Source organism: Sinohyriopsis cumingii, unplaced genomic scaffold, assembly GCF_028554795.1.
Source record: "Sinohyriopsis cumingii isolate HCF-2022 unplaced genomic scaffold, ASM2855479v2 utg001397l, whole genome shotgun sequence".
Classification (NCBI taxonomy): domain Eukaryota; kingdom Metazoa; phylum Mollusca; class Bivalvia; order Unionida; family Unionidae; genus Sinohyriopsis; species Sinohyriopsis cumingii.
In genome coordinates, this window is record NW_028315993.1 from 744,701 (window position 1) to 771,350 (window position 26,650).

Genomic DNA, 26,650 nt, shown 5'->3' on the forward strand with positions numbered 1-26,650 from the left:
CATGACATATGTTCTCAATCTTGATTACAAATTTTGAAATTGTACTGTACTTTCGAATGTAAGTTCAATAATACATCCTCCTTACTGCACTCAAAATAAAATAAGCATTACATTCCACAGCGTCTTTTTGACAATTGCAATTGAAAGACTTGTTATTTTTCCCACATTACGATTTCAAACATTCAATGGCACAAATATAAACTTTTGTTGTTGTTGTTATAGGGTTTAACACCATTTTCAGCACAATAGGCTATACATGGCGTGCAGTATTAATGGTAGAGGCAGAACCCAGGACAACCCCGGAAAGAACCACCGACCCACGAGAAGCTACCGGCAAACTTTCTCACATATTCACATTTGGCGAACCCGAGACTCAAACTTACGCAGACTGAGGTGAGATGGCAGTGATCCGTGATGGAGAGCGCTTTAGATCACCCGGTCAACACGCTTCTCTCTCGCTTCTTCAATCCGATGTATTCCATGTGGAATTGTCACATATAAATCAAGTCCATAATCACTACATTTCATAGAATCGACAAAAATACAAAACTCTATTCATTCCAGATCAAATGGAAAACTTGTTGCAATGTGCATTCGTTCACAATATGCCTCCAAATTTCAATTTTAACTAGAAACGCTGGTAACTGCCAAAACCATTCAAACAATTCCATGTTTGTCGCTGTGGATACAGCATCTCCTTGGTACACTGGTGCCCAAAACACTGCTCAGCAAGATTACAGTTGACCCCTCCTTCAATTCCTTTGTGTGGTGGTTGCCAGGCACATCACACTACACCTGCACACTGTTCTTTTCTAAGAGTTGTAGCAATGATTCTGTATACTCGCAAACATGGTCAACCACCAGCAGTTTTGGGCCACTCTAACAGTCCAATCTTATACAAATATGCCATAGAGCAGGGAAAATTGGAAGCCGCCTTTGTGGCTGAGGACCTGGTCTCTTTCTAATTACTGTGGACAGGTGGCATCATCCATGGTCTGTGCGTAACTGCAAACGTAGCCAAACGGTATTATGTTGCAGAAGATACAAGTCATCAGCCCAGTGCACCTGATTAGGTGCAGAAAGATCAAACTGCAGCTGTCATTTGATGTCATACGGGTAGCAAAACTTGCCGCTCGGCATGTTTATTGATCCATTACCCCTCACCAAAATTTTGAGACCCTTTCGATGAGCTTGTGGGCTGTACTATATTACCTAAAATTTAGTATCCACTGTTCTTATGGTTTGCTTTGATTGATGGATTGAATACTGCATTGATTGACTCACGATTGATTATATGAAAACCACCACTGTAAGGCTATTTATTACATATGTATTACATGTCAGATCTGGTGTTCGATCCATATCGCACACATGGTACCGCACAACTAAAATTTATATATCGCACACCCAGCCTTGATATGCTTTTACAAGTGAAAATAATAATAATAGTCCACTTATAAAATAATGGAAATTACTATTTCATCTGGCTGCTGTTGCAGCTGGGGATACTAGTAGAGTACAGAAAGACGTGAGATGGGCAGTATAAATATGTGCATTTCATGGTATAAATGTCAATGATTAGAGTCAGTTAGACAAAACAATCTTGGACAGACTGTTTGAAAATGAGTATCCAGACGAAGCTGGAGAGAGAGAGAGAGAGAGAGAGAGAAATAGTGAGAGAGAGAGAGAGAGAAAACAAGTACTTTGCTGCTGAAATCTTGTATTAAAAATTTTAAAACTCCAAAGGAAGAATGACTAAATTCAAGACTCAAGGAATGGTTATAAATCCCACGCATTTGTAGAAAACTTTACCCCCTTCTTAATTTGCATGAGACTAATCTCCACATTGCAAATCATCTAAAATACCAAACATAGCTAAAATTCATTTCCCGTTTCTGAGTTTCAAAAATACGTTATATTAATGAGCAAGTTATATTTGCAGTGTCTATTACAATTACTGATAAATCAAATTGGTTTAGTAAATAGATTTGGATTTTATTAAAGCTATTTTAACAATTTTTCAATCATATTGCTATGATGTCTGCAGTGTGGCAGTTTATAGTGATGTTTAATCTGTAGCATCATGACATAGCCATGAAGCATGATATTCCACTCAGTCGCATTGTCCTGACACAAGGCCGACCAGTCCTAGCATTAACCTCTTAATGCTGAGCACCCAGTGATACAGCTGTTAGTATCATTTTTATGACTCTACCACGTTTCAAAACCGTGACCTCCCACATTCAAGGCGGATGATCTAACCAATAATCCATCGGTTTAGTAAATCAGAGGATACATCGGAGAAATAATTGCAACATAAATAAAGATATATAGATGTATCACAGAGAGCAGCATCTGTGTTGCTTGTGACACAAATTGGTAGTATTTATTCCTTAAAGTGTTATTGAGATCATTGTGGTACAATAAGGGAACTATATTTTACATTGTAAATTCTTGTCACTATACAACTAGGAAATAAAGAGAAGGAAACAAATCAATACTACAATATTGTTTAGAATTGTTTTGCTATAATATATATATATATATATATATATATATATATATATATATATATATATATATATATATAAATATATATATATATAAATGGACATTACAAATCTAGTCTGACAGAAAGAGTGAGAGTCTTCTCTTTCTTAATAGTATGCTTAAATGTTCATGTTAAGTTACACGGATCAATAAATTCTTCTATTAATCAAAAATATTAAATAGAGAGTTTGAATATCATGAAAATGAATCACTTTCTATTTAAACTTAAATGTATTTAATTACTGTTGGTGTGTAAAGTTTGTCCTGAAATTTGCTTGGAAGTGTGTGTGTACACTGTGTGTGTGTGTGTGTGTAATTTAGATTGTTAGTGTTGGTTTTCCTGACATTTGCATGGAAGTAGAGTGTCCACTCAGCAAGCAGAGTGTACAAAGGACCCAGATAACTCATAACGATTCTACATAAAGTATGCGTATCGTGGATTATATGGAATCCATGTTCCCATAATGTAGACTTATCCTTTCAAACTCATCACAAACCAGATACAGCTGGTCATCGCGGAATATCCATGTCATGGCTCTTAAGTTGTATTGCCCTAATTTGAATATTGAATTAGCATTATTATGTAATAGTGGACGTCCAGTGAATGGCATGGAACTTACCTGCTGGTGCAGCTCAGTACACAGTGCACAATGTATTTTAATACTCAAAGACTAAACACATTTACACACGTGCTTTTGTGAGCATAGAATCATGCTTCACAAAATATGCAAACTTTAATGATAGTAACTATAATAAAATAGTTTACTTTTAACCAAACAAACGGAAAAAGAAATTAAGGGTTTAATTGTGTTATTAAAATATTTAAACAATAAGAGAAATGCAGTGATTTATGTTTTCATTCCTGTACTTAATTTTAATGTGTTTGCTTCACATTTTCCCACACAACGAAATATATATTGAATAGCGTAAAACAGTCTCTACAGGTCCGTTTTCTTTTGACTACTTGTGACCAAAATGTACATGTCCATACACACATATTTTCTCTGGAAACGTAAGGACCGCTATGTTGGCCTAGTGGGTAGAGTGTCCAAATCATATGTGGCAGGTTGCAGGTTCAAACCCAGGCCCAGTCATACAAAGGACTAATAAAAATATAACTAGCAGCTGCCACGTTTTACGCTCAGGGTGAGCATAAGGAGGTTAGTGTTAACTGGTCGGCATGGTGTCAGGATAATTTTACTGGGTGGGACACGATGTTACATTTCTGCGGCATGATGCCCCAGTGCTAGACATCACTATAAACTGTCACACTATGACTATACTTTTTTAAAATCTACATTAAAAATCCAAATCACTAACACCTTATGCCTATCGTTTTATGCAGACTCTACGAAGGATGTAATGTTGTATTCTGTAACTAGCAGCTTAAATAATACATTTAGGATTGTTGCTCATCCGACGAGTTTAATATTACGATATTGATATGAGAAAGTGACGAAAAGGTTATATAAACTTATGCAAGCATTAGATTCGGTTAAAGGCATATTAGGGCAGAACTCTGAATTTTTTTTTAACTTTAAAGATTGTGTCGACTTACAAGCTGAAATAATTCATAAAAAGCTAGAGTTTGTGAAGATTAAATTAGATAAGCTATAAAAAAAATAGGGAAAATGGATTATGTGGGAACCCGTCTTAATTGAAACTTATAGGCCACGATTTCTTACGGAAACCTCATATGACCGTAAAAATGGACACGTCATCTTCGTCCAGTTGCCGGATTATGAGTCACATGCAAGTAATTTAAGTATATACTATACGACTTATAGACAATTCGGCCCAAAGACAATTCAGCCCAAGACAATTCGGCCCAACATGGACCGAAAATAAAACAATTCGAAAGACAATTCGGCCCAATTTTATAATATAACTAACAATAGTTTTAACAAGTATTTATTTTTAACATAACGTATGTGTCATAGTGTAAAAGACGGATGCACACGATAAGTTATATATGGCCATCAGTATATTAGGATAAGCCTCGGAAATCCCCGTTAAAAAAGGAAAGCTGTTACTAGGCTTGTGCAGAGATCTCTAAAGAGGTGAGATGACAGTGTTTGGTAACTCCGACCGATAAATTGAATATAAGTCAATAATACCTTTTGTAAACCCAGATGTCTTGCATATAACAGACTTTGTTGAAATTATGTTTTGTTGTCAAATATATACTCGGCATAAAGCTAATTGATTATTTAAATTGTGTGCAACTGCAAATTAATGTGATATATAAATCATTGAGTAGTCTTCATTCATTGGGTATTTCAAATGTCAATCCATATAGTCGATCAGCCCTCTCCATGACAAAGAAGCACATGTTCCCACTCAGTTGTTATGGTGATCGGAAGGTATTTACCCAACCACTGCAGTAGCTTCATTGTGGAATTCATGTGGAATGGATTACCTCCCACATCATGATCCCTATATAAATGGCAATTTGCTTGAGGTGTATCATATTTGAGGACTATAACTATGTTATCACATAAAATCCCAGGACTCACCCAACTTCCACCCAAAAAAGCAAAAAGGTCATCCCATATTGATAGACATGTTGTGTTCGGCTTGTGCATGATACAGTACTTGTTACAATGAATAAAGAAACATGAATTAGATGATAGTCTGCGTTTACTAAACAAAACTACATAGAAAAACCTATTTATCGTACAGCAGATACAACCATAACTATCGTGAAAACTCATGTTACATGATACTAGAAATTTCGATGATGATGATGTTGATAATATGATGGATGTACATGATTCTTACTGCAACTTCATTTTTATCAGCAATTTACTAACTGACAACAACATTTATTATGTTCTGTGGAAATGCATACGTTATTACATTTAACCTTTGTTTCATAATCGTAAAAACAAAAATCAGAATCTTTGCCAAAACCAACAAATACAGTACATATTGCATTATATTTCTAAAATGTTCCACTAAACTTACACTGGCTAAATACATTAAAATTCTGAGAGATATTGTACCTGATGTTCCAGAGCCAGTACCAGCTGCATGTGTAGCCAGGCTGGGTCCAAACAGAGTACCACCGATCTGTTGTTGCTTGACCTTCTGCTTTGATGCATAGCCTTCCAAACTCAGATTAGACAACTCCTCTTCCAATCTATATCCCTAGAAAAGGACAATTGTATTCATTAATTCTGTGACAGGCTAAGTAATACGTTCATAGCATCAGTGTCTATATCTAAGATGTTCAAATGATTATTAGTAATTTCTCATACTCAGCATGTAAATACCTTCAGAGTTCAACATTTGTGGCAACATCATACTGCCTTCATCAGCAACTACTGTTGATCACATGATTTTTAATGGTCATGTGATACAAGGAAACTGGTTTAGATGGGTGGTAATTCAAGCCCCTCATCCCTGTTTAGTGCTGGCCTCCACTGTCATATTGCAATCGCCTCCTTCATCTTCCTGTTCCATGTGATGTCCAAAGATATGATGACCCTGGTTTGATTGGGAATGATGAAATGTCTCGTATTGCTACAATTTTTCACTGATGTTTTTATTTGCACAATCATTATATTTGAAATGATAAACTATACCATATTTTTTTGTTTCATCCCTCACGTGTGCAAATTATCTTAAAACGTTGTATGGCTTGTGATACGTGATGAAGCTAGTCGCTGATGAAAGCAGTGTGGTATTGCTGAAAATTTCACTCTTAAGAGATTTATTTATTCATTATGGGAAACTTATAATGATTATTAAGTTATTCAGACCAAAGAAGCAAAATAGTCAGTTGTATGTCCATTGGATTTGCATAACGGTGTTTTTTGTCTAGTTTGTGGGTTTTGATTTAAACAGAGAGCGAGTCTATGGTGCATACCATAAGCTTGAGAGGGATAACGGCCGTTTCTTACCAAACAAAAATACATTTTCTCACATAACCATCATAACATAATCCAGCAGCAAGAGTCACCAGAAGGGACTAATACTCTAATAACAGAAAATAATCCTGAACTTCAACATAAAACCACGTCTTCCTTCTTATCGATACGTGATTTGAGAGATAACATTTGTCAAATTAACTGCAGTGCTGGATATATTGGAAGTCAGATTTACAAGAAACATATTTAGGATCAGAAATACAACATCGAGAATAAAAAGTATATATGCACTATGGTGGAATCCACATACTCACATGACTGCTTTGGAGGATACATTATCAAAACAAATGTTTGTAAATGGCTGCCATGGTTGCCATATTGGATATCAGTTGGCCACATTTCCATTTCGGGCCAACTAACATTATAATTTGTTAAGCAAAAGCACAGTGCCAATAAAAGATGACTTCCAGAAGTAGCCATAAAATAAAAAAAATGCAATGTCCATTGTGATTTCTGTGTTAACATGATTGGAAGTCATATGGTCACCATATTTATGTATGATCAAATATACATCATGCAAAGTCTTGTTTTGAAAATAGCATATTTATATGATGATATGTAAAGGACAAATTGCAATGGCATATTTTTAACATGGACATTAGTTTGGCTAATAGGACCAAACAGATTTTATAAGTATTCTGGCCAAAATATATGACAAATAGGTCAATACAAACACATAATAAATTCTTATATATGGACGCATATTCACTCATTATTACATACTCTAACCTCTCTCATCACATACATGATTTTAACAATACATTTTTTCTAATTTGCAAAACCTTCAGTAAACTGAATAAAATCTAAAATTAGAGTGGAGAACACAGTCCACCCATACACTTTGCATGCCCATTTAATGAATGGTCTTTCTTACAGACAATAATTACAACATGCTATTATAATGACGTAGGAGGGCATTGTGCATTATTGGTTGGTAAGCATTACACAGCTTAAATTAGTTTGTCTCCAAATAAAACTACATTGTATTAGTATTGCATATCTGACAGTTAGGTGGGATGGTTGATGTTAAGCTGATACCAAATAATTTAATTTACACACCATTTTTTGGGAGGAGGGGTCCTCTTTGTTGTGTGTTGGTTTTTCTCTGGGCCATACGTTATGCCACAACTATGGGTCCCAGAGAAGCAAGGCATGCGTCACATTGCAATGAGCGGAGATTGGAGGAGAAGGCAATATCTGATGGCCAAATCTTTGCTTTCGTGACATAATAATTTTTTAAGTAAGCTTATGACCAAAGGGATTCTTAGTACATATGACAAAAGGGATTTTAGTGTAGGAAAAAGTAAAATATATATCAGTACTGATATCTAGTTTCTAACTAGTAATATGTGGGGTGTGAATATGGGAATTTCAGAGATGGACATGAAGGAACCATGAATAAATCTGGGTAACTAGGCCAGTATCATAGGAACTAATGTAATTTGGGTGTGAGGGCATATCAATAGCAAGTCAAATGTTTAGGCTTCAGGAAGGTTTTAACAAATCTGGGTAAGCAGGTCAGCATCATGACATGTCTGGTTAACTGGGTCATATTCCTGCTGTTTCAGCACCATTTAGTTATGGTATGATCAGGGGGACGAGTAATGATTAGCCAATTATATTCTTTATGTGGGAAAAGGGTGTGTGATTACAATATTTGTACATAGATGCAACATGTAATGTGGGGTAGAAAGCGGAAGGCAGAAGGACACAAAGCAGAAAGAAAAGCAGAAACAGGACAGACAAAGAAAACAGGACAGCAGAGATAAGATGTAGTTAGAAATTAGAATCAGACTGAGATATACAAGAAGGCGAGTTAAGCGAAGGGATACCTAATAGACATAATGGAGTGATATATATTCTGAATGGACAATTGTAATGAGAAACAACATAGATAAAAATTAGTGTAGAATTTAGAGAGATGGACAGATATGCGTGCGTATATTGGATATAAACAGTAGATTACAATATAACATAGTGAATTAATTAGTATACCACTGATCCCCCGCCTCACCCTGAAGTCAACAAAAAGACCCAACAAGAAAGACCGAACACACCTAATGGGTCAGAAAGCCAATGAAATAGTGTCAGTTCAAACCTCACTTGTATTTAGTTGCATACAAGAAGGTTCTCCATCTGTTAGGGATGGTTAAGTCCTTTAAATGATAATGACATTTGCCATGAAATAGTGGAAGTCGAAATATCAATGGATCCATTAAAAGGAAGAAAAGATGCTCCATCCCTTCCTTTCAGCTATGAAGGCATTGAGATAAACATGTATTGATCTAACAGGGTATTGATCATCCACAGCACAGATTGAACTGAAACTGGTCGTCTCTATAAATGGCAGAGCTACTGAAGGTAGCTGATTTTCTTGTTGGTGCTCAACTCGGTTAAAAATGGATTCAGACTTGTTCAATACAGCTAGTCTCAAGAGACAAGGTATGAGGCTCAATGTCTTGTCTCAGACACAAAAGAGTGTAAACTACAATCATATATGTATTTATCACTTTCTTAGAATCTTCTGTTAATCATATTTGCGATCAGATTTATATTGACATTATTCAATGTATGCTTATCCAGTGTCGGTTGTGCACCTTGCAGATACATTCACAGGCTCATAACTATCACAGTGCAATGCACTGAACGAGTGTCCCCAATGATATCAATATGAAATCATATTATTTGGTATACTTCTTATGTGTCTGATTCATTAAAACTAACTGGAGACCCTATCACTTGTGTTACCATCAGTAATGAAAATAGTAAGTGGTTAGATCCATGTGCATTAAAACCGTTATGACGGTTATAACAATACTCATACTTAGCTATTTTATCAGTGGACAACTGGTGCAATATATGTAAATTTCATTGCGAGCATTTGTTATACCATGTCATGAGAATAATATTGGTAGGCACTCAATTAACCCAATAAACATACTAATTTGCCATTAGGAGTGTACCAACTCATGACCACATCTTTGATATAATAATGACAGGCGGTAATTTTTCCTGTTTCAATTGTTTATTGATGGATGAGTTTTAGTAGTCCACCTGACAAAATAACTAACGACAGTTTAGCATACATTTTGAGCCCCTTAACTGTGTAATACATATAACAAGTCTAAACAAACCCAACCTGTAACATCAAGGACAGGTTGCCACCAATGGCTGTCGGCAGTGATAGCAGCAATGCAGCACTTTGACACGAGTTATTTTCTACAGGAACAAACTGTATGTATTGTGGTGTTAGATTATAAATCCAGATAATATAAGCAGCAAGTGAATTTGGTCCAACACCTTCCATGGTAAAGGCATTCAATGAAATATAATTATGACAATGACCATGATGATAGAACATTCAAGTTACTGAGTAAGAATCAGCTTAGTATTATAGAAGTATCTTAAAAAGCAATATAGGAAATGAGTAAATCTTTTAATTTCTTTGACAATGGACATAAACTTTTGAATGTAATAATGACATGAAATAACCTAGGAAGCCAAAGTTAACCTCATATCTCACTCAGCTTTATGATATGAAGCAGGAACAAAATAAACTTTAAAATATTCACACGTGACCTTGATCTTAAATATTGCATCCACAACACATAACATGATTTAGTCACAATGCACATTTATGCCAAGGTTCAGACTTTAGTCTCAAAAGAGATTTGATGTGTGAAACAGTTTAAAACTCTGACCTTGACCTTAATGGTAACACATCAAATCTTGTAACAGACACCACAGAGCGATTATGTACATTTATACCAAATCTCAAATGTCTTTAAAACGTTGAATAGAAGGAAACATCTTATGAAAAGTAAATTTGAGTTGATACCTTGACTTTAAAATTCGATCCCAAATGCTGTATGTCATGTGCCTTCTACTGACGGCATGTAATTACATTACGTTTCCTCCACTGATCTCAAACAGTTTAACGTTATAAAGTGGAATAGGAAGTGATGCATATTGACAGAACTGACCATTAACCTTGATCTTAAAAAGTCATTCTTCATTAGGAACACGACAATCATACTACTGATTACACGTATACCAAATTTCATTGCTTAATCTGAAATGGATTTAAAGTTATGGAGTACAAGGGAGAGTGTGAACAAAAATATCACATTGAGTTATGACCTTGACCTTTAAGATGGGATTCTGAATAGGAACAGTGTCAGAGTGGCCTAAACTGCTCACTTTTACGATCTCTGCCATCTCACCTCTGTGTGCATGTGTTCGCCTTTCAGGCTCTTTCAATGTGGGTATGCAAGAAAGCTTGGCATTAGCTTCCTGTAGGTTGTTGGTTCCTATCCAGGTTTTCCAGGATTCTTTCTCCACCATTTATACTTGCCGCTATGCAAGAATATCATGCGCTGGGAAATGGTGTTAAAGACGAAACAACAACAGCACATATAAATACAAAATTTGCTTTCTCGAGAAAAGTAAATGCTCTTCTCATGAGTAAACTTTCAGATGAAGTACAGCAATATACCATATCATGACCTATGTATATCAATACAACAATGTACCATATCATGACTTATGTATATTGATACAGCGAGGTACAAGATATATAACATACATAACCATGTATACTGATAAAGTGATGTACCATATCATGATCAATTGATAAAGTGAAGCACCATATTATGACGTGCGTATATCATTAAGCAATGTACCAGATCATATAGTGTTTATACCAGAACACCAACATGCCATATCGTGACCATTTTATACTAATAAAGAAATGTACCAGATCATGGCATGTGTATATAAAACAGCAATATGCCATATGATGACCAATTTATACTAATAAAGCAATGTACCAGATCATGACATGTGTATACCAGAACACCAACATACCATATCATGACTGATGTACACTGATAAAGTGATGCAATATAGCATGACCTATTTATACTGATAAAGTAAGGTACCATCCTGATAAAGCAATGTACCAGATCATGATGTGAGTATACCATTGCAGCAATGTACTAGATCATGATATATTTATACGGATAAAGCAATGTTCCAGATTATGAAGTGCGTACCAATACAGCAATGTACCAAGACCTGTGTATACCAATACAGCAATGTACCATGACCTATGTATACCAATACATCAATGCACCATGACCTGTGTATACTAATACAGCAATGTAACATGACCTGTGTATACTAATACAACAATGTAACATGACCTGTGTATACTAATACAGCAATGTACCATGACCTGTGTAAACTGATATAGCAATGTACCATGACCTGTGTATACTAATACAGCAATATGCCATAACATGCTCTGCGTATACCGATAAAGCAATCTACCATACCATGACCTGCATAGACCTTGTCCAAAAATGAGTTCAGTTTCTAATTGACCCGAAATGACTTGTATTTATTTATGTTGTAAACAACTAATACAAAGCAAAAATATCCTCTATGTGTATGGGCTTAATTTCAGGATCATTATTTATAGCAGAAGTTATTATATTTATTTGGATCAAGTATAGGTTTTGCAATTTCCTATGTGTAATTCACGGTCCTGATTCTGATTTCTAATAACTAACATTTTTATTTGTAAACAGCTGGATCATTCTAGAAGGTTGTTTTCATTAGGTAATATATTTTTTTTTAAATATAAACTACTAAGTGTGATCTGAGGTCACGAAGAGAACAGTACAATCTTTATGCTGAAAGGACTTTTTATTCGTGTTTTAAGTTTCACTGGAATCAAGTTGTTTCCAGTATTTTTTATTTTGGACTGGAAAATATGTTTCTTTAAATTATTGAATTCAAGTGATTATTTTCTTTAGAAATACAAAAGTACTCTTATACAATTCTTTAACAGAGGTATTCACTGCGATTTATAGTGAATTCAAACCTAGAATTATATTACTGTCATTGAAGAAAGGACTGCTGACACATCAGCTCTATACAGGTTATGACAGACATATCAGCACCCTCAGCAGTGGATTTCATTTATTCAGGACTTTAAATTATTAGGAATTATGTCTGTAATTCTAGGATTATATGAGAGTTAATTTGTAATACCATAAGTTCATTTTTATTACTTTTTCACTTTGTATTGTCTAGGAAAGTAAATTATTTATTGAATTGTATAAAGTTTGTTGCTTTTAGCTCTGTTCTGTTATTTATTTTAAGACCCTAGACTCATAACACCATAATATTTACAAATTGTCATTACAATTAATTAGCAAGAAGCCCAAGCCTATTAAGTTTATTTTCTAAGGTTCAGCAAAATTCAACTGGTATTCAATATCCAATATGGTAACTAGTTTAGTCAATTATACACAAGGTTACTTCATTAATATACATACATCTTGCTATTAATCAAATGCGCCCAAAGTATTTGTAATGTATAAATATTCAACAAATTTGATCAAAGATAAGGGTGTGTTGTAAAGCGCAGCAAATGTTACTGATGGTCACATCAATAAACTGCATGAACTCCAGTCATACTCATTTTGAACCAAGATCTCAATAACACAGGCCTATTTCCCAAGTTTGATCAAATCAGCATCAAAATGCAGTCTACAAAATGGTAACAAAATCCAGTGAATACAATACAAGTTCACATACAAACTAAGCACAATTATCGTGTCTGGATCGAAGTCTTGTTGTCTATTCGATTCAAATTCTGACAAAAGAATGGCAAAATCGGATTCAGCTAAAGTAGGCTTTTTGCTGAAATTAATAATAAAATATCAATATTGAATAATGGATTAAGCTAACTTTCTTTAATGATATGGCTATCATCCATTTCACTAATTTTAGCATTTATGGATTTCATTGCATCAGAAAAAAACTCTTTATTTCAAATTATATCCAAAACAATAATTAATTTTGAATTCAGCCACTGAACAGTTGTTATCTACCACCTCCATTTTCACAATGTCCAACATATATCGCATCACTTCAGCTTTTTTGAGATTTCTCCGTAACTCACATCCTTATTTATAGTGCAGTATATAATTTTGACCCTGTTGTGCATGAGTTATCAAGTGAAAGGTGTATATGGATTTTGCACATAGGTGAACTCAAGTGAGATCTTGATGGTCAGAAATAAGACTCGCATACTGGTAACAACCTCGGTCAATGCCTTCTAAGGTGATTTTATTTGTATGTGTGTAAATAACTCAAAATTATCCAATAAAACAGGCTGAGTAACACGCGGCCATATCAAAGGAAATATCGCTTGCATTGTAATCGGTATTTCATAGACGCCCATGACCATTACTACACACAGGATTGTTGAATGTCCTTGTAAATAGGTTTCTGAGTTTCTGGTGTTTTCTTGTGTGTAGAAAATGCAAAACCAGGTGTGTCTGTGAATTAATTTATCGGTAACCCAGCAATTTCATCAAGGTCTTATGTGTATTTGTTTGTAATCAGTGCCAACTCATTGTGAAAATCTTATTTTATATAGCAGTTTCCTTTGGATAACATACATTTATTAAATTTATTTCCGCAATAACCAGTGTGTAGCAACCAGATCAATACGGGGTTGCTCTCGATAATGTTTGCAATTGATTCCTAAATGTTTTCCAGAGTAAGACTGAGATGGTAATTGCAAACTAAGTCGACGACCATACAAGTTGTGCTCCTTGAGTTTGACAGCCACTCCCTGGTTCTAAGGTCTACCATACTGGTATTGTCCAGTATCACTAAGGATCTCTTCGGTTATTGTTGTAATAATAATTGTTGTTTCCATCGCTTATTTTAAAGAGAAACCTCACAGAGTTAACACCATTTTAACGAACGCGTTCTTCCCAGTTACTCATGATTTCACGTCTTCATTAGTTTAAACCAACACCACATGAGGTATTTGTAAAATGTTCAATAGCACAAGTGACCACGCAGTTAATGTAACCAATTCTCATGGGGCTAGTAATTTAGTAATTTCTTGCCGGAAGTATTCATCACGTAAACCTCATTCACCGTGATATTCGTATTGCAGTTGAAGTCGATGCTCGTTAGCAACACAGGCAGTGTGCACGACATCAGCAAAAAAGAGACAAAATTTGTCATTACACATACAAAGGATCCATTTTGTCTCATATATATATATATATATATATATAATATTGCTAAACAGAGATAAACAGTTTATCAATATTTGTATTATGCTTAATGCACACTTATTAGAGACATAGAAAATATATAAATAAATAAATAGAAGAAAATTTTTAAAAAATCATAATTTAAAAAATAATAAATAAAATAACAAAAATTATATAAAAATATATATAAAATATATCTTGATATAATCTTGACAAATGTTAAATAGGTTATGTATACATACATATATACACACACATATATATATATATATATATATATATATATATATATATATATATATATATATATATATATATATTTATATATATATATATACATACATACATAAAAGAGAAACACATACAAAGAGTTCGATATCTCTAAGAAGACATAATAATTAGTAATAATTGGCAAGGATAACAAAAAATTCGATTTTGTAGGAAATTATTATATATTTATTGGAATCATTATCAATTATTTACTGGATAATATTCGTCCTCGCCATGTTGCACCTGCAGATGAATTTTAGAACTCTCACACCAACCCACAGATCTTAGTTTCTTGCCACCATGTTTTTTTCCACAAGAGATTTGTTCCCCTTATGAAAATGTGGCAAACGTCTCATCGAACTGGGCCACCACCCTTTCACTACAAATCAGCATGCATCTAGCAATATTCATTTATACATACATGCTCCCCATGAATATCTACTTATAATTTCTTTTTCTAATCATAATTATCAATATTAAAATCTTCATAATTAATCAAAATTTCCAGAGGGGTATCAAATCAGATATAATAGTGTGTTTTTTCTAAAATCTGGAAAAAAACAGTTCCATCATGCTTTAGCGATCTTTTGTGGGAGAGATATTAAGAAATATTACTTCAAGGTAGCTCGCCCCTTGCTGCTCAAGCTCACCAATTAGTTGCAAGATAAACATATTAATATGCATGGCTCTTGCTTATCAATTCTGAAGGAAAGTCATTACTGAATGTACCTACAACCTCATAATGGCTAAATGCAAGTGATCCGTTTTGGTACATATATATATATATCAGGTACGGATGCTCCCAGGATTCCCCCTTTATCACACAAATAAGTGGTAGCAGAACAAAACTGAGGGGAGGAGGAAGCAGCCATAGTTCAATATTACACATCACTTTAATATCCATCTCATTTTCTTCCTGATCCATTTTGTAAGAACCTTTTGAAATTAAAATATTTCAAAGATGATGCCTCTAGTTCTACAATTATTAATATGTTGACTGTTTCTGAGCTTAAACTGCTCCTTATCTGTTAATGAATACTGTTCTGTACTGAGAAACCCATTTCAGAGTCTGCCTTCTAAAGGGGCATATACATGGTTAGCTTAGCCAGCTGAAACAAGTTTGTAAACTTTCTCTTATCGGTGTTGAATACAATTTTGCACAGATCAAATGTATTGTCTTTTTGATACTTCTTCTCCAAAGTAAGATTTCATACCATGACACATTATGCCTAAGTTTAACTTTCCTGAATTAGCAATCTGCTGTTTTCAATGCCATATTTATGTTTCAATATTGCTGTATTAGGATTTCAAGTCATTGATGCCATGGTCTAAATGATCAAACATAAGCATTTTGATGAAATAAATATCTTTACTTCTTAATTTCATTATTGGATTCTTATTTAATAGTCTAATATCCATTGTAACCTTTCTGCCAGGGCTATAATTTTTTGTAGCACATGATCTTACAGGGCTAAATTGTGACAAGAACATAAATGAAAAGTGCAATGTACTTTGAAATTGTCTGTATTTTAATTTGGCAGACAACCTTTACTACATTTAATTTCGAACTAACTCTGAAAGGCAGGGTTCACCATCATGCCATATGTTGTATTTTTCATCCTTCATGTACATTGGACTCGTATTTAGCAAGATTTTGGCATCAAATTCTCTCATTGGTATCTCCAATAACACCTTCCCAACTCTAATAACCTGATTTATTTCCTACCGTTAAAAAACAAATTGTCTTCATCACTATGATCAGCCAGTATTTGCCAAAGGAATTCATCATCTAAAGATGAATCAAGGTGGGATTCAGTCATATTTGGTCTTCTAGATAGTCTGTATTATAAACGTGCATTTGTAAACCTTCCTTGATGCAAGGTTCAAATTATGACAGAATGCTTGTTACAGGTCCCAATGTGCTAATAAAAGTTAGTTTAACAACTATTTATGTCAAGCCGAAGAAACCAGACATGTAACTAGTTTTTAGAAAATACACGTCTCAAGAAGTTCTAACATATTTTTACTGGTTTGACTTGTTTCACGACAAGAACATTAAGGATGAATAGCTGATTAAAATGGTATACTGCGCATAGTACATTTTCATACGCGCATCTTAAAACTAATTTATGGAAAATCTTGTGCATCGATGTTTCTCAAGTGCCCAACTCTGTATAACGTTTTAGTGAATCACACGAACGCGAGCATCTCTGTATAATGTACATAGTGCTTTAACTAGTTAGCAAAACCATTCAATTAGATGCAGAAATCGATTGTGTTACCTGTTTGGGGAAACGGTGCATGGGTCAGGAACGACAACCAGGGATAATCAGGCGACCATAGACACATATTTGTGTTGGGATTAAGAACATGAAATCAATAGGATTTTATCTTACCCTAAGCACAAACGAAATGTAGTAACTGTTGATGCTGGGCAATCTAAGGACTAGTTTCACTAACAAGACTGTGCTAGATGCAGGAAGGGATGAGCAGGTACATAGACAGAAAGACACACATAATGCTGTATATCTGCATATTATAATTGGACGTAGAGAAAATATGTTGAGTGCAACGGTCTCGCAGAAGTGGAGTAATGCTACAGAAATGTAAATATTCAAGACAATGTTTCAAAAATAGGAACAGTTAAAAGGCTATGTCATATTCGTGACTGGGGAGGGAGGGTGTAATCACAGTAATATTGTTGCATATTTCTCAAAAGCCACTTGATCATTATTGTATTTTCAACCCCATACTATCCCATAAATATAACACTAAATGTTTTATACCTTCTCCTTTCCATCCCCCTTCTCCATTCTGGTCTTGCCCTCAGCATAAAAGACAGGACCTAAAATGAAATGATAATAATGTCATATACTGCATGACTTTGCAACTGTATGAATTTCATAGCAATTTATACAAAGCTTATTAGTATGACGCTGAGTATAAAAATCCAGAATTAGGTAAAATATTTCTCAGTCATTTAAGTTTGTTTAATTATGGCATCAGTACAAGGTGAACAACAATGGTACATCAGATAAGAGTAATCAATCCTTAATTTCTGATGGTTTTTAATGAATGCGGTTCGCCCCATTTTCTCATCCATGGTTCACTAGAGCTCATCTGTGATATTTAATTGGGTTTATTCCATCTGACATATCAAGCTATATTTAAAATTATATAATTTATAATGACCAGTTGACCAGGTTTCATGATATTGAGATATTGAATGCAAATCCAAGTACGTATTGCATGTGTAAGTAAAGATACCCACTGCATTTTCAATTTAAATATTGTAATGATATTATCAGATAGGCATTGTTTTTCAGAGGCAACCGTCATATCTATACGGACACAGAAAATACCATGTACCAATGAAAATAATTTGATGACAACAGGTGGCATTCTGAGAACATTAAACTACTGTATGAATTCCTGTAATTTGCATTACATGACACATTGATATAAAACACCTTTAATAAACTTCTGTAAAACATGTAACATTTTCCTACCGAGTTCTTCCGTTTCAAAGCATTATTTCGCTTCCAAAGCATGGTATTTCGCTTCCAAGTAGCACAGGTGTTGTCCACCTGTCATGTATATGCCAATTGTTATGGTTTCTCCCACACATAAAAGTCTCACCAATTCTCACGTGCTCGTAAAATACATGTGAGAACCTTATTAATAACGTATGCAGATCAAATGTAGCAAGCTCATGTGTGAAGTGTGTGAGCCAAGGAAAAACTAGCCAAACATTCACATCTGCAGATTTAATTTCCTTACATGAGAATCTGAATGTTCACATAAGAAAATATAACTTTGAAAATATTCCATTCCATTATATATGAAAGTATGGCAGATTTCTAATTTCCTATGCAAGTTATCATGCGACAAATGTGACCTTTTGATTAGATTCAAGCTAAATGAAAAATGTGTTCTAAATTGTGATTTTTCCATGTGTGTATTTCACATGATCAATTAGGACATAATGCAAATATTGGATAACATGCAGGTCATCTAAAGTATTGTCAAATAGACATCTTGGTAGAGTACAATAATACTTCAAGACAAGATTATAATGTTTAAGTGTCCCATCTGCACATCAGATTTTCAAACAATGATCTAAAATGAACTTGAAAACATGTCAAGTACCAAATGTGCAAGAAGTTATGCCAAATGTAAAGCATCGTACATATAAATGACTCGTTTGCAAACTCACTCTTTTCAAGAAGAAAACACTGGCTCCAATTACTATCAAATGCTAACACTCAATGATCATTGCCATGGCAGACACGAAGCAAGTCATGATAAAGAATTAGCCATTTTTAATTTGCAATGACTGAAATCACACAACCTATTTCCCAAATGGAATTTGTGTTGGGCGCTAACATGACTCAATTGCATTAAGACCAAGCCTTTAGCTCCCACTTCACTGAAACTACTATCATACAAAACCGTTTCCTGATAGCCTAGTAACAGCTGCTTACAGTGCAAGCGAATTACATGCTCATTCAGTTGATCCGAATTATCTTTAGTTCAAATCAGATGGCTCAACAGTCCTCTTGGCACAGCCAGGATATGCAGCATAGAATAAGTCACCGTCAATCAGCAATCAAGGAATCGTCATACTTTCGCTCTCCTCCAGAAACAAACTCTCAAACATTGCTTGAAACGCACGGAGACAGGCCACTGCATGTGTCAACAACTCTTTCTTCCAGTGAAACCTGGAAAAGTGGTGATGTGACTACTCAAGTGCACCCTGTACAAACACAAATTCATGACTTCATGGACTGTTCATGAATGTTCTTGAAATATTCATGATTAGTACATCATTTGAGTTCATGAACAAATAATCATGAACGTTCCTCAATTAAGTTCATGAACACGTCAAGAATTTTGATGAATCATCTACTTTAAGTTCATGAACACAATGATGAGCTTTTATGAACTATTATAATATCTTTGAAGTTCTGAAATGTCATGAACTTGGTTCATGAATAATTCAAGTACTTTGATGCACCAACACGATATTTCCTAACACTGTAATGAAATTTCTATATTATTATATTCATAAAATATTCATGAAAATTCATCATACAAACTTCTCACAATATTAGTGAAATTTAAATAAAAGTGAATATTATTTAATGATATTATACTGTATAAATGTTCCTAGAGATCTTTTATTAAACAATTGTGTACCTAACGTGAGTGGTTCTGGATTAATGTGGGATAATATTTTCTGATCAGCATGAACACATGCATTTGCTACAAAAGCTTTCAGTGACTTTGTTTAAACGATTTTGTCCATTACTTTCATAAACTGCATGTTATATGGACTTGTTCACTGGTTGCCAATTTGATGTAAAACCTAAATATGTAAACAACGATTATCGTGATTGGATGATTGTGAGAGAAGACGTGATATGACTGGCTCATTAATCATGTAGGTGTGCCCTCCAAAGGCTTCTCCACTGTTTCATGAATTATATGGTACTTCTTGTGATTGGGGCTCCCGTGTTCCGACATTGTTAGAATGTCCCAGGTTTGCCCGCCCTTGTGGCATGATTACCGGCTAGCACATTCGCTGTTATGCATTCTTAATGTCACCATTATATTTAATGGGATTCATTTTTATGCATTATTGATGATGCATTTTTATTTGGGACTCATATATTTATACATTCTTGATAAAACCTTTTTATTATTTGGGATTCATTGCTATGCATTTGTGATGATACCCTTTATTGATTACATAAATGTATACAAGATGGTCAACAGTCTTGATTTATTCTAAGATCCACTCATTACAATGAGAGACAGTGAGAATACAAAAATGGAACATATAAATATGGTAATACAGTCTTGAAGAACATGCACGAGGGAAGATACACTTCCCAAATGGAAAAAGAAAGTACATGTAGTTGCAGACATGATAACACCACCAAGACAATGAAAGTAGTATCGCCACTGTGGTGATATAATTTATCCACTACTTATAGATCTCATAATGAAATATATATAAAAAAGTATGCACTATTAAATACAAAACAGAATACCAAATACGCACTGATGCATATCAAAATAATGGATGTATAATAAAATTTTTACAAGCCACTGTGTTCCCCCTACTTTACTTTCATATATTGGTTGAATGCAAAAAAACTGTATTTATGTAAGTCGCATAAATGTACCTACATTGTAATATAGGCAGGCCTGTACAATTCTCAATTTGTTACATGCAATTATGGTGAAGAACCTAAATTCATTGAGTCGTATACATGTAACAATATCATGTAGTCACCATTACCTTCTTTCTCATCTTCAGAGTCCTCAGGGGCTAGTCCAGATTCAGAGTCCTCAGGGGCTAGTCCAGATTCAGAGTCCTCTGGGGCTAGTCCAGATTCAGAGTCCTCAGGGGCTAGTCCAGATTCAGAGTCATCATGGTTTGTTCCAGAGGGAGTCATTTCCGTCTTTACGCTTGACTGCCCTTTATCAACCTAGATGTCAAACATAAATCACTGGTAAATTATGGCAACATTTAATGTACAAAAGAACACTGCTCTGTGATACAACTTCAGTGTTAGCACCAATACTTTCAGTTTTACTCATATAACTTGCTTGAAGCACATACATTTAATGGGAACTACAAACAACATCAATCAACTGCAATTGACAAATTCATTCCATGGCATTTACTTCTGAATTTTTAAAACTGGATTCAACTGAACTGACTCATTTGTATTCTAAATAAGACACAGTTCTCTAATTGCGGTTATGAAGAAATCTAACTGGCAGTGACAGATGGTAGTTTTAAAATGTATCTAGTGTTATCAATTGTCCAGGTTGGGGACTGTCATGGCAATATAGTTGTGGAAGGTGACTAGAGGCATTTTAATGTCAAATCAGTGCTGGAATGAAGAGAAAAATGACTTACCTATATTCACATCTAAATGACTGACATGTATTCAGGTGCACAGTGAGTATGATTTTCCCATGATTCATGTCTGAAAATGCCACAAACACTTCATGGGCCAGATTTGGCACACCTCACCAAAGAGAACACTTTGTGTCAAGAACTGTCCCCATAGAGACCATTAAATTAAACCAAACCATTATTGTAGTGACACTAAAAAAGGGACATAGCTCTAAATGTTGTTTGTGATTTTCTTTCCTAGAATGTATAATTTTAACCTTCTCTTGGGTCATTTTGTGTTATGTTCTTATATGTAGCAATAACTAAGTTTCAAAAGTATGACAGCATCGAAGAATTTATATATATACTCCTTACAAGAATACTGATGTTGAACTAAAGGTATTATTTATTGATACTTTGCAAATCCAGCCAATTTAATAACTACTTACATTTTGGAAGTAAATTGCTTTTAATTGTTATGACAATAATCATTTTAAATATAAACATATTATCAGAAAATATCGCTAAAAAAAACAGATTAATATGTAAAGAGTAGTTTCCTCCAATCAAAACTCTAAGTATGATCACAGAAATAGCATTACTAGGTAAATGTGGGTTCGAAAACTACTACATAATTAACACAGAAAGCATTGATATCACATTGATTTTCAACATATATTAATGAGGAAATGTTCATTTAAAAAAAAAAAAACACTTTATATCAAGTATTGAGTAGGCAGTTGTCATATTAAATATTGAAATATATGATCTCAAATATACTGTTAATGCATATCATACACTGCTATGCCTCCAATCAGCTGATTTCGTCTCACATGTTGTAATCGTGCAGAAAGATTTTGAGATGACCCCTGTTAAAGGGAAATGATCCTTCTCCGTTTTCATATTTTGTACACTAACGCAAGAGTGTCAAATAAAATTACCTGATCAGACGGTCAAAGACTGCATCCATATATATGGGTAATGTTGTCATTACAGGTGACATTTCCAAAACCGTATGAAATTTGGTCAATTCGATCACAGTATTGTGTGTTTCAGCAACTTGCAATGTCACCAACAGCTATTTCATTTCGGATTAGCTGATTATTTATTGCCCACCAATTCATGATTTGTTTACCACAAACTTGCACTTGCTAGCTTTCTCTATATCACAAATCTGAATAATTTCTATGTGTCACCGTGTCAATAGCTCTTCAACGTCCCTGCAGCTTACATGCAGTGTTGATATAATGCTTGTTTACTCCTTACTGAGCATGCTACTTCAGTATTCCAAAACTAATCGAAATCCTAGATGAGAACCCCATTCAGCATTGTTAACTAAACGTAGATTGGCTGACAGTACCGAAGTTTACATATCTTTGATTATACTAACCAACAAGAGACCTCTTTACTCGATATTTCGTTTCAAGTTTGAAACGTAAGAAGTTAAATTTAGACACAGGAAGTGCTTTCTCGCACTTTAGGACTCTCGTGTAGTTAAGATAAACAAAGATGGATTCTGATTCAGATACTAGCGAGTTTCAAGGTTTTAATGGAATTATTTAATAGATCAATCTTTGAAACTGAATCGGTTCTTGGTGTTAAGTCCAGTTTAAACACCAGATGCAAGTGATTTTAAAATCACATGACGGGAATGCTATTCTTCAGAAAATAATTCTTAAGTCTTTTTTTCCCTGAATGTTTGGTGAAAAAGGTTTTTAAATAAACAGTTACGCTGTGAAAATCGGGGAAGAAAAGCAAGACCCGAAATTCTTGGAATCTACATTGTCATGAGTGCTAGGCAGATACTCAAATACCCTATTGCCTGGATGGCATCCACATATTTTGGGATCTCGGGAATACCAGACATCATGACCAAAGAAACCTTTGATAAAAGTAAGCACATATTTTCACGCCAATGGAACAAGTGTCAACCCACCCAGAGGCCAACCAGGACATGACAATATTTGCCAGACATGACAATATTTGCCAGACATGACCTTGTTATGTCAGAATCCTTGAGAAATGCATGGAACAGTATGACCATCAAAAATAGCAGTCAACTGATGAAGGCATTATTGCATATAAAGGAACAGTATGACCATCCAAAATAGCAGCCAACTGATGAAGGCATTATTGCATATAAAGGAAGACAATCATTCAAGCAATACCTGCCAGGAAATCCACAACATTTAGCACATAAGTCTAGAAAGTACCTATCCCTAACACCACAAATTTAAGGTATATATATATATATATATATATATATATATATATATATATATATATATATATATATATATATATGGACAGTTTCTTTTCAAGTCCCCAGTTTTTTGGAAACTTTACATCAGGATGAATAGTTCTCCATAGTAGAGTCCAAGCAGATAGAAAATAAATGCCAAACATTTTTTTATATAAAAAAAACTGGTTTAAAAAGCTGGGTGACACAAAAAATTAGGCAAATGCAGAAGCTGGTCTGTGTTGCCTGGAAAGATGAAAAAATTGCCCATAATTGTATTTTATTTAATAACATGGATCCCACAGAGCAGTTCTGTGTAACTCACAAGGAATTACTAGGAGGTGAAAGGAAGTTCATGTTCAAAAGGTTGCATTTGATTATTAAGAAAACAACATGGAAGTGGATACTGTAGACCATTAAGAAAACAGGAAAGTGTGAATTCCAACTTTATGATGTTCAATGCACTCTGACCCCATACCCCAACCTAATTTTCAGCATATCAAAGATGTGGTGTGTAAGATCAGAGGAAAATGACTAGGGTTAGATGGTGGTTGCCAAGAAGGCTACATCTATTTTGGACATCATATTGATTTCAGACCAAACTGACATCACGTGTGTTTTAGTGAAAATCCCATGCTGATATGATCATTCATTCTGAATTTCAAGATGGCCAATGTGGTGAAAATGTTGGATATGCATGTGGGAACATTTTCATTTAAGATCAACTATATCTTGGCATGAATGTGTCAGGAAATGTATTCTCTATGATGTTTAGGAGTAACATTAGATAATGTAAGATGTAAGATAAAATCTCCTGGTCTATAAATATACCTGCGGTGGTTTATAAAATAAAATCCATCACTTTCAAACAGTGAGGGGAATCACCCCTTCCCCTAACATTTTGTTTCTACTGTAGAATAGACCCTGACTTAAAAATAAAATTTTGTAAATAGTATTAAAGGTGTATCATTTATCCATATCAAACATCATAGGTTGTGTAATGTGTTACTATTATATTGGAAGTGAGCTATCAATACACGATGAATAAACACTATATGATGCATCAATGAACTACTTACATTTCCTTGTTCTTCTGAATCTTTACGACTTCCTACTGCAAAAGAAAAATTGTCCCAGCTAATTGGCAATACCACCAAAACATTGAATTTGAATGAGGTATTTATTAAAAGCTGTACAAACTAAAGATTACAGTAAAATATGTCTGGAAACAATTCAATTCTCATAACAGTGGCAGGAGCTGTATTGGCCAAAAGTATTTCCAGGAAGGCCAGACAATACTGTTCCTTCTCGTTCAACCTGCTGAGCACTGAAAGCATCTCAGAATGACCATGTGTGACAGGTTTGTGTCTTGAAATAGCTTGAGTGTCCTGCTCAGTAAGATTTCCGGCTAATGGGCTCAAACACAACTGTATGTAATACAAAAATCAACAACAGTCAGGCTTATCTTTACAATATTTCATTCAATTATGTTTGTTTTATATTCTCCACATTTTGAAAAAATTTAAATAAATTTAAATTAAATAGATCGGGTAATAAAATCTATAAAAGTGGGTGGAATGGATATTCTTTTCTTTCTTCCTTTTCCTTCACAATTCTTTTTACTTCAAAATTATATGAGAGATCGCTTGTTGTTGGAGAGGGGATTAAAATATCACACTTTGCATCTAGGTTGATGAATAAAGTTTAAAATTATGACTGACTTCCCTGTATACCCCGCAAAAGACTTAATTAAATAAAATAAAAAATAAAAAAGCCATAGCAACGTTGCACAAAAATAATTTCATGCATCAATTATTTATAACTTCTAACCTGACTGACATCACTGGGTTATAGCCCTGTTATCCTGTGTGTATTTCAAATGCATTGGATGTTCCTTAATATTTGATATAATGTGTGTGTGCGTGTGTGTCTGTGTGTGTGTGTGTGTGTGTGTTTCTTGAAATAGACTGAGTGTCTTCCTCAAAATGATTTTGAAACCACTGGGCTCAATCCAATTAATTCACACAAATCAATTTAATAAAATAACAATCAGACTTATTTCATTTAACTAGGTTTTTTTATTGTATTTTCATAAATTTATTCACCACCTTTTCAAATTTAAATCAGTAATCAAAATCTATAAAAAGTAGGTGGGGTGGATATACAGTTCTTTCTTCCTTTCCTCCTTTTCCTTCATAACTTTTTTTAACCACCCCAAAGCAAAATTATTCGGTAATTCGGGGTGGGGGGGGGGGTACTCATGTCTAGCTTGATAAAATGTATTCTTGTTCTTTTTGGAAATTAGACACTAATGGTTTGCATCTTTAAGCTAAGTTACCTGAGAAACAAATATTGCATTTTTTTAAATTAGAAATTTAAAATTACCTTAAAATGTAGCAAGATGAAACTTTTAAAAATTATGGATGATTTCACTATACACCCAACCACATATTAAAATAATTCAAAAAGAAAAAAAATGTCCTATTCTTGGAAACAAATACACAGAACTTCCTCGTTTCATTCATCAATTTAAAATTTATAACCTACCTCTCCTCTAGCACTGTTACCTTTTGTGTATTTCAAATACACGTGATTTTCCTTAATAACAAGTCCTAATATTTACGTGGGCGAGTCCATGTTTTGCCAGACAAGTGAGATA

The 26,650-nt window shown here is 34.3% G+C and overlaps 1 protein-coding gene across 1 annotated transcript in view; it reads right to left on the bottom strand.

Annotated features, from left to right (window-relative positions):
- Positions 1–26,650, bottom strand: part of LOC149772531 (uncharacterized) — a 92,762-nt gene that overhangs the window by 51,514 nt on the left and 14,598 nt on the right. The window contains exons 4-7 of the mRNA XM_089947653.1: positions 25,071–25,105; positions 21,147–21,336; positions 17,626–17,684; positions 5,556–5,700 (exon numbers count right to left, since the gene is read on the bottom strand). Coding sequence (XP_089803779.1) covers positions 5,556–5,700; positions 17,626–17,684; positions 21,147–21,336; positions 25,071–25,105 — 429 coding nt within the window. The remainder of the gene's footprint in view (positions 1–5,555; positions 5,701–17,625; positions 17,685–21,146; positions 21,337–25,070; positions 25,106–26,650) is intronic.